This window comes from Epinephelus fuscoguttatus, linkage group LG13 (genome assembly GCF_011397635.1).
Source record: "Epinephelus fuscoguttatus linkage group LG13, E.fuscoguttatus.final_Chr_v1".
Classification (NCBI taxonomy): domain Eukaryota; kingdom Metazoa; phylum Chordata; class Actinopteri; order Perciformes; family Serranidae; genus Epinephelus; species Epinephelus fuscoguttatus.
Window position 1 is genome coordinate 13,262,631 of NC_064764.1, and position 12,590 is coordinate 13,275,220.

At 42.2% G+C, this 12,590-nt stretch overlaps 1 protein-coding gene across 6 annotated transcripts in view; it reads left to right on the forward strand.

Moving 5' to 3' along the window:
* Positions 1–574: 574 nt before the first annotated feature.
* Positions 575–12,590, forward strand: part of lrp1bb (low density lipoprotein receptor-related protein 1Bb) — a 332,674-nt gene continuing 320,658 nt past the window's right edge. For all 6 annotated transcript variants that reach the window (XM_049594030.1, XM_049594032.1, XM_049594034.1 and 3 more), the window contains exon 1: positions 575–852. In XM_049594030.1, coding sequence (XP_049449987.1) covers positions 762–852 — 91 coding nt within the window. In that variant the 5' untranslated portion in view covers positions 575–761. The remainder of the gene's footprint in view (positions 853–12,590) is intronic.

The following is a 12,590-nucleotide window of genomic DNA, read 5'->3' on the forward strand; positions in this document are numbered from 1 at the left end:
AGTGAGCAACTGTAATATGTATAAGAGGGATGTGTTAAATTACTGGTATGTATTTATGTGTTCCCACTTCTTTAGATCTGAGCTAAACAACCAGATTGCATTGTTCTCTGTGTGGTCCAATGGGTGGCAGGTTTGGGTCTCCACATGTGCACACTTTTCAGTTTCACAAGACATACTGTCTACAAGTTAATTCTGTAGGGTTTTGTATGACAGACTATTGAACTCTGTACTTGAGTGTACTGGAGACAACAGTGAGAGCTGAGATTACTCATGGCTCATCCCACATTCTCTGACTCTTTCTTCTTTTGTTTTTTTATTTCAGGTCCCCTTCTTCACACCACCCCCGGACCTCAGACCGACACCCACTGCACTGAGAGTACAGCTAACAAATATGATGAATTTCACGCGAGCTGCGCCACCTTGACGGCATTTAATCATTGAGAAAAGACAGGAAACGTACTCATTCGTTATACTCCTACACTCCCACCCCGCCTTCCTTCCCTCTGTCCCCCTGCCTCTGACTCTCATCTCTCCTGCCTGCCGTCTCCGGTGCGTCTGTTCGCTGTGTAGAGCGGCGGTGTGCATGTGTCGCGGAGCGGGGGGAGCGCTGCACTGTTCTGCGCACTGGTTCCGCTGGACACCACCGAATAACGGCGCTCGACAACCGGGTGCTGGTGGAGGGGGGAGACTGGACCCGGACCAGGAGCAGGAGCAGGACCGGGAGAAGCACCGTGGCTCTTTATAGCCCGCTCTCCGAAAACATGTCCGAGTTTTTTCTACTCGCCTTTCTAGCCCTATTCTCGGGATTATTTCCATGCGCCGAGCCCTCGGTGGTGTCGGGCGAGGAGAAAGGTAAGGAAGAACCGGGCCGTCGGGAATGCGCAGTCCGATGAAACTTGGCACCACGGGCCGTTTTAGTGCAGTCTGGGGTTGTTACGGGCGCCAAATGTTGTGCAGCTGATGGATATAAGCCTCTATGCTCTTTAAAAGCCACACTTCATGAATGATAAAGAGTTGATCATCTAAAATTGCTCGTCATGCTTTTTTGTCCAGTGTGAGATGATGCTCTGGAAGTCTGCATCTTCTCTGTTATCATTCAGGATGTTAAAATGTTGCATTATATGCTAATACATGTCAGCTGATAAACCCCCCAAAAGGGACACCACCTTCATTTTAACACATTGAACTTGCCCTGTGCATTTAGCAGACCTTGGCATTTATTGTTTTGCATTTTCAGGAATATTCGCGAGGCAGTTGGGAGCTTGAATAGATTCAGTGGCTGTGACTGCATGCGCGTAGCAGCGCTATCCTACAGTGCAGCAGGTGAAAAATATCCCTGTGCCAAAGTGTGTTTTGTCTCTCCCCCGAGCTGTGGCTTGTGTTTCTGCCGTGGGGTCGTCACAACATCGGATGGAGACGCAGTTGATAGGACTAGTTGTGCACGGTCAACTCTAGACCTGCCTAACCTCATAGTGATGTCGGGGAACTCGTTTATGAGCAGCATATTGACTGTTGCACGTCTGAATTACAATTCTGTCACACAATTACCGCACAGTTACCCTGTTTCACAGGGCTTTCTCACTCAGCATTCTTCCTCCTGGTGTCATATGGGGTGTATGGATCAACTCGATTCACTTATTTCTATATTTAGTTCAATTACATTTTCAGGCAATGTTGCATACAGTATATCTCCCACAGCTGCAGAAAGCTACTTATCGAAAATATCGGGTGAAAGTTTTATAGGACGTGGACCCTTGACGAGGAAAAATCAGTAGGCAACTTAATTATGATGTAAATTGTTGCTTAAATCATTATATTTATGCTTACCCTTCACTTTTTTTGCCTTCCTTTTCATTTTCCAAGGCTGCCATTTGAGTATAGACCTGCTAAATTATGGGCACTGGGCATACTGTACCTGCCAACTGTATAGTGTCAGAATAATTGCAGCTACATGAGGCAGTTTCTGAAAACACGAAAACATGGTATTCTGAAACATAGTGTATCCATTCATTGCTATTCTCCTGGCCATAGTTGCCTCACTCCTTCGTTCTCCAGCATAGCAATCAGTGTCGAGACCTGCTTGGCTGTTTGTGAGGCCATCCCAAATGTCACCAAATGCCCCCCCCCCCTCAACACAGCGTGGAAAACAGGGAGTAAGAGTTTGCCTGGCAATCACAGTAGGCAAGAAAACCAGTGTTTACCTCTCTCTGCGCATGAAATGAACAGATGAATTTGTCTCTCGAGGTCCCTGAGGATGCCCTTGCTCTGAGGAAGAAAATACCTATCTGAACATTTTTAAAGACTGTTTGAGAGTTTGTGTTTGTCAGCATTGCAGCCCTGAGCTTTATTAGCGAAGCTGGAATCAAATTGAAGAATTACAATGCCATTGGATAGTCTCCGATGGGCTTGTACAACGAGCTGAGGACAGTTAAGCCGAGATATATTCAGACACACGCACGGATCCGAAAGTATAGTTGGGACCTGCATCTTTGTCTGGAAGCTAATACTGTCCTGCTCCTGTGCGTTTGCACCGAGAATAAATGACAAGTCTCGTAGCTGTGTCTAAATGGACACTAATGATAATAGTGTTTCGTATTTCTTCCAACACCAAAGCCGGTTGTTAGGCTAATTAGTCCAAAATTAATTTGCTTTTGTGGTAGCAGCATTGTTACGTTGAATGCCAAGTAGTGAGCCCGTGGTTTTCTCTGCGTGAATTTGAGGCATTTCCAGGGCTCGTTCTTAGAATGGCTTTGTCTCTTCGAAATCCCTCCACTGTGTCCCACTCCTTATCACTCGTGTCCCATCTAACATTGAGCAGGCTGACCTGGCTGAGTCGGCGTGGCGGCACACTGGTGATCTGATAGAAAGACAGGCCTGAGAAGTTTAGGTACACCAGACTGCTGCCTGTTTATTATATATATATTTTTAAATCAACATACCCTTGATCTCAGTCAGTGACCTGACCTCAGCACCAGATAAGCATCATCAAGCACAAACAGCCCAAGGTTGTTTGAAATGTATACCCCATTTAAAAGATGATAGTATAGTGGAACACACAGATAGGTCCCTGCACTAATGCAGGGAAGGCGGCCTTTAGGAGCTAATTAAGTGAGATAGTGAGATAGTATCGCAGAGTGCCTGTGTGCTTTAGTGTATGGGTGCAAAGGCCAGCATTGAATGTAGATGATGGAGAAGTTTCGATGGTCATATGTTGACCAGCAGAGATCAGGAGTCAATAGGTTCTCTTTTTTTTCATCCCTTTAAATGGTGTTTGCAAATTCATCTTTTACACATGTGAAACAAACATATTGGCAACATAGAACGTATGGAGTAAACCAAAACACTATATGGTTAGGATCATAGAACATAAATATGGTACAGAGAGCTATGTTGTACAGCATATAATTTATTCAAGAAATATAGATCATAAAGCTCCAGTGAAAATCAAGTTTTTAACCTTGTAAACATGCCCTCATGGTGCTTTTTGCATGCTGCAAGATGTGAGCCGTATAAGCAGTCAACGCATGGCTGAGCATTTCCGCCTTTGAGTGCAGGGTACTAATGATAGTCTCAAAAACATGGATTCAGAGATAGCTACGTGTCTGTATTTTGCAAGCTAAGTTCAGCTTGTCACAGCTGGCAGTTGGTAACAAGGTTTATCTAACATTAGCATCACACCATTAGCTGTTTAATAATGTAGTGAAGTCGAAGGCTTGTGTTATTATATTACTGTTAGGTTTCTAACATTGCAGAGAGTGATGACCAAAGTCGAAGGTGAGCAGGTAAGGTTGAGCAGCGGGCCAACGGATAAGGGGCGGGACTAGTTTGCATATTCATAGATCCGTGCATACTTAATGAGGCAAAAGTATAGAGATAGATCTCAGCCATTTTAAGGCATGAAGGGATTTTTTCATGGACAAAAATTTTTTTAAATATGTAATTTTGATGAACAGAGATGAGTTTTTATGCGTTTAATCAAAGTGAAGAGTGGAACTTTATGTGCCCTGTTGAAATCTGGTACTTCACCACTCAGTGAAAGAAACTCTCATTAGTTCATTGTATAACCTAAATGATCTAGAAAATGAGTTTTGTTTTTGTTTTATTGTCCTTTTATCGTTCTTTTTTCTTTTTTTCTTTTCTTTTTTTTTTTTACAGAGATCCAATAAAGGCTTTGTTCAGTAAGATACAAAAACAAACTTTTTTATATGGACGATGCACAAAGACTGAGCTGGCTATTCAAATATAAAACATTTCAAAGGCCACTTCACTGATGAGTGTAATTCAACTTGTAAAAACAGTTTTATAATGTCTTATGTGGCTCTGAAAGAGCTTTCTAAACTCTGAAAGCTCTGATGTCATTCGGGTTATCTCTGCTTCGGCTTGTGCCGTAAACTTTTGACAGATAGCCTCAGGTTGCGTTATGGAAATTGTAGGAACCAGTGTTTTTGGAACTTGACCCATACTAGGGAGTATAAGTCAGGATATTTCAGGCTGTGTTGCTTCGATTTTGACCATTCTTTTTTAAATCTGTCTCTTGTGAGTCCTCTAACTTTATAGAAGTGCATCACTGGAGTACCGCTTAAAGTCAGCCAGTTACTTGGAGAAAAGCCTGAGAGAGGAGAGGAAAAAAAGCCTCAGGATAAACTTTAGGCTGTAGCCTTTAAATTCTTTCTTCTGCTATGTGCTGTACAATGTCTTGAGTTTTACAGATAAATATTTGTTATTCAGAGGTGTATACAAGTACACATGCTATTTTAAGTGATGTTTTTGTTGTAACCAGAAGATGGCTTACAAATGTTTTAATTTTTGTAATACCATGTGGGAAAGGGTTAGTGTTGGGCACGATAAAACTAACAGAAAGTTCAAATATTGATATGTCTAGTAAAAGTAATGTGATTGTAAGTAATGCAATGGTACAGAAATATTTTTTACAAATGCCCCTTTTTCATACATCAAGATAATGTCACAAATTTACTGCCTACCTTTAAGGTAGTAATTCCACTGAATCACTGTGTAATGAAAGCCAGAGTGTTGGTGTTACAGCATGAGGCACCATGCCACATTTCAGGGATTTGGACATTAATAATCACTGACATCTGCACAATGACTATCTATAACTCTGCTTCCTTAGTGCTGCTGAGTTAAATAAATGTTCACTCTACTTAATGTCACCATTGTATCCTTGCTCATTTAATAGATAGCTTGGAAGCAGGAAATTGGTCATTTAATTGCAGTTGGACATGATAGATTGCAACCAAATGGAGATTATGTAAATCACTTGCCTTTGGCTACACTAAACCAAAAAATGCATACTGTTCCTGATGGTCCTGAGGCCCTTCTGCGGCATTCAGCCTACGCCGAGTTCGTGTTATATGAATATCAGGATGTCGTTTTTTGTAAGGGAACTGCTGGGCAGTGACTAACGGTTGACCTTCAAAGGTTGGACTGAAGTCTGTTTTCATAGCTGTTTCACGTCTTTTTCTGCAAGGCATTAACACAAAATGAGACCGCCAGCTGCGAGGCCCTCCTTTGTAGCTCCATTTTTCTGTCCACATCCTGTTCTGACGCGGCAGCAAAAGTGTCCACCTCAGCAATAGGTGATCCTCAGGACGGAAGGTGGCTCTCGCTCACCCGGCTAAGCTGTCTTCGCCGAGTGATTGGAGAAACCACATGTAGATTCCAGTTAAAGCTGGTTTTGAAAAGAGAAAATAAATTGAGGAACAGGATGAAGGGGAGGTTGGTCTGAGGAGGAGGTGATGCACTATTCAGCACAGGGAAGGAAAACTTGTAGAGTGGGCACTGGCTGGTGTTATTATTGGCTTTCACGTCCCATGTTATGCACTTGGGTGCTTTTATTGACTATTGCTTCACATGTTTGCCTTGTCTGGAAAACCAGACAAGTCGTCAGAGCAGCCTATCAGCTGGTTATATGTTGAGAAGGTCAGCTCCAGTCTGTACATGAGCAGATTAAGCACTTCTATCAAACCTCAATGTTTAGTTTTCTTCCCCAGAAGTACTTCAAACATCCCACCAGCCATCACTGGTTTTGTGAGGTTTCTGCGAATCAAGTGCTTATACAGCACTTTTGCAGGATTGCATTCGGTCTTTTACAAGCTATGAAAAGACATTAGAACAGCTGACACATCTATCTGGTGATGTCAGCTAAGTGTTGCTGTCACTGAGCTCTTACATCTATCTCAGGGCAGAGGTGAAGTGTGGCCTCAAGCTACAGGAGGCAGCAGTGAACCAGCCTCCCACATGTCTCATTACGGTACGCAGTGTACTGGTGGAGCCGGGCTGACTCCCGTAGAACAAAGTTATTGAATGAAGCCATTGGATTTTGATAGTGTCACCTTTTTAATATCACCTCTCACAGTCTTAATGGGTTGCAATTGAATCAGCAATGGATTTGCTCAGGTTGTGAAAGCCATTGGCTGTAGATTGACTTGTGGCATTGATTACCAATAGCGGGAGGAGCTACATTTTTGACCCACATGATCGATTTGTTATGATGTTCCAGGCAGACTTAATTATGTGGGTGGCATGGGGATTTCTTATTAGATATTTCCAAAATGTTACATAATTTAGAATGTGAATAATGAATCAATAAGTCTTTCTTCAGAGAAGCCCCATCTTGCAGTAGTTGAATCCAAGAGCTAGGCTCAGCTGTATACCGAAATGGCTGCTTGATAAAAAAAGAAAAAAAAGTGTAGATAAATTATTAATGGGGGAAAGCATAACTGTTTTATTGCCAAATATGCTAATGAAAATGGGGCTCATAAGGGCAGTGGCGGGATAAACCGCTCCTTTCACAAGTCGAGTTGAACAAGAGGTCATTAGTGGGTGATGGATAAGATAGAATGCATCATAAAATGAAATGTACGGGTGATGTAATGCGCCTTGCGAAAGGGTGGCATAAAACTATGCACATGCACAAGTGAGGCCATCTGCTGAAACACAAATTCAAACTACAAAACAGTCTTGTGCTGTAGATCTTTCCAGTGTTACACGCATCAACTGGCTGGACAGTTAAGGTTAAAGTTAGTATGCAACTGGGTGTGAAAAGTGAGGCCTAAAGTGAGCCAACATATCTCTGGAAGTGTCTCAAAGGACGGAGGGGGTGTCTCCATTTTTCCTGTCAGTTTGAAAGGGTGAGCTGCGAGCTGGATGCAGGCGGTACCCCGAGGAGATGCCCCCCCCTGCCCAACGTTCTGTGCTCAGCATTTGACAACGTTCAATACAGCAGCAGTGGATCCTTGTAGATTGTACTGTTGCTCTACCATGGGCGGATTATGAGACAATGGCCCCCTGGGCACAGGTATACAAAAGGCTCCACCACCTTTCGTACAAAAGGAGCATGACACACAGACTTTATAGTGTTATTATGTTTTTTTTGTAGTCATTATGCATCTTTAAGTAGTTTTGTGTGCCTTTGTGGTAATTTTTCATATTTTTTTTTTGAGTGTGGTCTGTTGTAGTTTCCGTTTGGCTGTTTCGTGTCTCTTTGGTGTTGTTTTGCATCTCTTTGTGGTCATTTTGTGCCCCTTGTGGTCCTTTTGAGTCTCCTGGTTGACAACATTTTGCAGATGAAGGCCCTGGGAGCACCTGAAGCTTTGGCCCCTGGGCCTATGCCCAGTAACCCACTTCAGTAATCCATCCATGGCTCCTGTGTTGTTCCACCATTCTGTCTAGATTGGCCTAGAGGAACTGCAGCTGTAGCTTTAACTTTGTTTATTTAGCTTTTGACCTATTGATAAACACATGCACCGCTACCTAAATACTCAAGTGGCAGGGGCCTTTCCTACAGAGGTTGCGTTGCCATGGGAACAGGTTGTATTCATATATATATATATATACATATATATATATATATATATATCTATCTATCTATCTATCTATCTATATATATATATATATATATATATATACATATATAGCAAGACTGAGTTTGAGCATTAACCTCACTATTTTATGGTTTAACCTCAGGCTCGAGTGGCTGGTCTTTGTCACTGATGTCTGTTGTCTATCCTTTTAAAAGGGACAAAGCTTCTTTGATTGATGAGCAGACTGGTTGGCATGCAGTTGGCTGACCTGAGTCATTTTAGTGAAGGTCTTTTTGTATTGTTCTGTACTTCACTGAAGTTTCCAGACAGACAAAATGACACAGAAAATGGGATATTAGCATTATGAGCTGCCAGAGTTAACGTTATTGAGCTTACTGTTAATTTAAAAAGGGGATTTTCCTTTTCCGTGTGTGAGGTGGTGAAGAGGTAGCCATCTCTGGAGGGAGCAATTCGCCCTGCATGGAGAGTTTGCTCATTGTTGTTTGAAGAAGCTGTTATATTTCTTGGCACAGTCACATCCAAATATTAAACTGGCGATATGGAGATCCCCTGGTTAATGTAGGCACTTGTATGCGCATGAGCCTATGGCCCAGCCCCAACAACAAGCATCTCACTGATTAATACTTTAAGATTTGATTCATCACTCTGTGTGGGCAGAGAACATTTCCTGCCAGTGTCCAAAGCAGACATAACAGAATTTAATTTAGGTGAATAGACTGGAGATGGATGCTCTGCCATGTTGCTGCACTACTTTGTGATATAAAGTGATCAGCTCAGGGAATTTCTGCGGGGAGAAGAAAAAAATCTTGTCGAGCATAAAATTGTGAATGGTGGGACACACCTGACATTATTGGCTGACCAAATAAATTGTGCACAAAAGGCAGATGCTCAGACAAACTGGCCGTTGCAGGCGGGCCGTGACCAATCTGCAGGTCAGAAGTGCTGGTGTCGAGCCCCGAGTGGCAACGGTGGTGGCCAGAGGACCAGAGTGAGGGCTGCTGAAGCCTGGCCGGGGACTCTCTCTCCCAGCTGCCACCTGGCACAGACCGAAGGCTCAGGGCTCCATCATGCAGACTTGGCCCAGAAAACCAGAACAGGGGAGGGATTCATCCATCCCCCAACAAGCTTCATTCAGCAGACAAACCTAAGGCCAGTTGGTGATGCTACGCTGTGTCCTTCTTAAAAGAAAAATTGGTGCACTGAGCAATTAAGAAATATTGAGCTGTCGAGGTGTTTCATTTTAATGTACACCTCTGTAATAATCCATCATTCTCCTTTATGGATTCAAACATAAAATGCTTATGCAGTAACCGCTAACCAGAGAACCAGAATATTTTCCCTTTTGCCTGATTTGTTTTTCAGTCATTCACACAAGCCATTGCCTTTTAAAGAGCTGCAGTATATTTCAGCCATTAACCAGAAGATGAATACACAGAATGAAATGATCTTTAATAAAGATGCAGGGCAGTCTGTGGTGTACAGTATTTACATAAGACACACAGAATCAGAGGTTTCTTCGTTACCAGGCTTGCCAAAGGCACATTTCTCTTGCACAACAAGAGACAGTATACATTGTAGACCATGCATACAGACGTGTGAACACACACAAAAACACATACACAAACTAAGCTTTTCTGAAAACGAATGTGTGTGCCCTGTCTGTGTCGTGGCTGGCTTCCATGGCAGACTTCACTGTAGTGCAGTCCAGTTAGATGGAGGATAGAAAGAGGAATTATTGGCATCATTTTCACGCCTGTGTGCAAAGCAACGAGTGGCTACATCAAATGTGCAGTCGGTTTATTGTCAACTGCTATGGGCTGCACTGAGATTATCTACCAGTCTGATTCCTTCAATATCAGTTTGGAGGAGCCAGCCTCAGTCTATGTCCAACCCTGACACTGCACTAAAATAGGTTTTGGGGCCTAAAATATTTGTGAGATTGCTACTAAGGATGAATAATTTAATGCACTTTCATGGCATAGTGCATGAATTGAAAGTCAAAGATAAAAAAAACCGCACTGCTGCCCCTGCTTACACCTGCAGCAGGAGCACGATTCACTCTCAACAGCTGTGATACTGTTGGCCCACGAGGATTGAGTTCAGTCTTGTGGCAGCACTACCACTGAGTTACTTCGTGTTAAAATTAGATTGCCAAATACATCACCACCAGCTGTCATCAATCTGATTCTGTATGATTCCCTAACATGCTTCCGAGCTGCTATTGATCTCTGCTCCCCGCCACCCTCCCTTTTCACACAGTGTTGGATTGGGAGTCCTATTAACTGCGTTCCCATCAATCACAGTTCACCCATGTTTGTTTGTAGAAGTCTTTGATACGATTAGAGCAGTGTTCCCGTGTTTGTGCTACGTGGTTTCTTCCCGTTCCATTTCTTGTGTCGGCTGATTTGAAATGCGTGCAGTGGCTCCCCTCTTGCTTTAGTGATGTGCCTCACTGCTCCGGAGCAGAGACCAGAGATTAAGCACTTGGGCCTCAAACATGTCGGCTGTCACAGGTATCTCTCACTGCTCAGTGCCTGATAAGGGCCACTTGTTCCTGAATCAGCCCTTACTGAGAAGAAAACACCAGAGAAATAAAAAGCCCTGTGGACTTACTGAGATTTAATATGTTTCTCTTAGAGAGTACATTCTTATGATTGCTTTTGTGGCCTTGGACAAGTCAACAATCTAAGATTAGTGCCCACATGTTTTTCTTTCTTTTTCTTTCCTTTTTTTTTTTTTTTTTGGAGCATGATTGGATTTTTCTTGCTCATTTTTTTTTTTATCTTTCTTTGTTACATTAAATGCTGAGTTTACCTACTTTTACAAACACATATACCATGATTATACTCATACTTTTAGATAAATCACACCATATTTCATTCATTACTCCTTAATTGCTATGTGTTAGAGATGTCGGCCATAGAGATGTCTGCTTTTTCTTGAATATAATGGAACTGGATGGCACTTGGCTTGTGGTGCTCAAAGCACCAAAAAAATGTGAAAAAGTCAACAGCAATGTCGCTTTCTAGAAATCATGACTCAAGATAATCCACAGAACTTGTTGTGAGCAGTGTCATGTAGGAACTATTTTTTTTCCGCCAACAATTTCACTGTGTACAACTGAGCTGTAATGTTAGCTGGCTCAGTGGTGCTACGTGAACTGTAGATGCACCCCTCCTTCTGCATGTTGTTACAGTTGGTGGGTGAAAAAAAACAAGGAAAAAAAACAGCTCACAACAAGTGCTGTGTCTCAAATCAAGTACTTCCGTTAGTACACCTCCATGTAGTATACTATGTGCACTATGTACTTATTGGCGTAGCGCGGGAATTTCGACATTGTAGTGTTTTTTCAAAGATTTTTTGGGGGGGCTTTTTTGCCTTTAATGGACAGTACAGAGTGAAGATTGTGAAGTGGGGAGAGAGAGAGAGAGGGGGGACGACATGCAGCAAAGGGTTGCAAGCCGGAGTCAAACTCACGACCGCTGCAGCGAGGCATCACCTCTATACATGGGGCGCTGGCACTATCCACTAAGCTACTGATGCTCCGACAGGGTAGTGTTGTCTAGGGCTGCCACGATTAGTCAACTAATCAATGACTAATTGACTATTAAAATAATCGATGACTATTTTAGTAGTCGACTAATCGGTTTGAGTCAGTTTTCATAGAAAAGTACTATAAAAGTACCCCAAAATACTCTTATTGCAGCTTCTTACGTTCAGATATTGGCAGCTTTACACACTCTCCCATGACAGTGAACTAAAACCCTTTGGCGTGAGTATGAAACAAAACATTAGATGATGTAATTTTGGGGTTATGGCGAGACAGACCGACATTTTTCAACATTTTAACACATTTTTCAATGAAATGATTAGTCGACTAATCGAAGAAATAATCGGCAGATTAGTCGACAATGAAAATAATCGTGAGTGGCAGCCATAGTGTTGTCTCAAACCAAACACGGCCGTTGTGCACTTACCGGAAATGAGGGCCGCAAAATTCTACCTCTTCTTCTTCTTTTAATGCCTAATGTGCAGCTGTTAGCTAGTTAGCAAACTAGCACTAGCATTTGCGTTATCGTTTGCGGGACCAAATCATTACAGACTGCTAAATTAACCCAATAAACATACTGCTGGCTTATATCAGACAACAGTATAGTAAAAAAAATATAGTAAAAAAAAAAAAATATATATATATATATATATATATATATATAGTAAAAAAAAAACCGACAAGTATATAACTTACATTTGTACAGTGCAGCAACGTTCCCAGTCGCACAGTCCTCGGCCGCCATTTCCAGTATGAAAAGTGCAAGATGACAGTGCTAGCCGCTTAGCCACAAAGCATTAAGAAATCTGTGTGAAATATTTTGAGTGCATTGACCTGCATGAAGTGAAATAAAAAAAAACAAAACAAAAAAAACCTAAATTCAAGAGATGGGAACTAAATGTGTCTGTGTGGAGATATTGCCAGCTATCTGTGTGTGTGTTTGTGTGTGTAATGCAGGCATGCATGAGTGTGCAGATATGTGTGTGTGATGATCCCTCATTGTGTTTAAGAAAAGGTGGGTTGCTGTAATTTGGTGTAAATTGAACTTCATGCAGAAGGAGGTCGCCAATCAATGGTAGAAAATTATCAAGTAAAGGTCACGCCAGGATAGTGTCCAACTATTGGAAACACATTAGCTCACAGTCACAGACATTTTGAGATGATGGCTTAAAATTTAGAGTTTATACTTGAGGTCA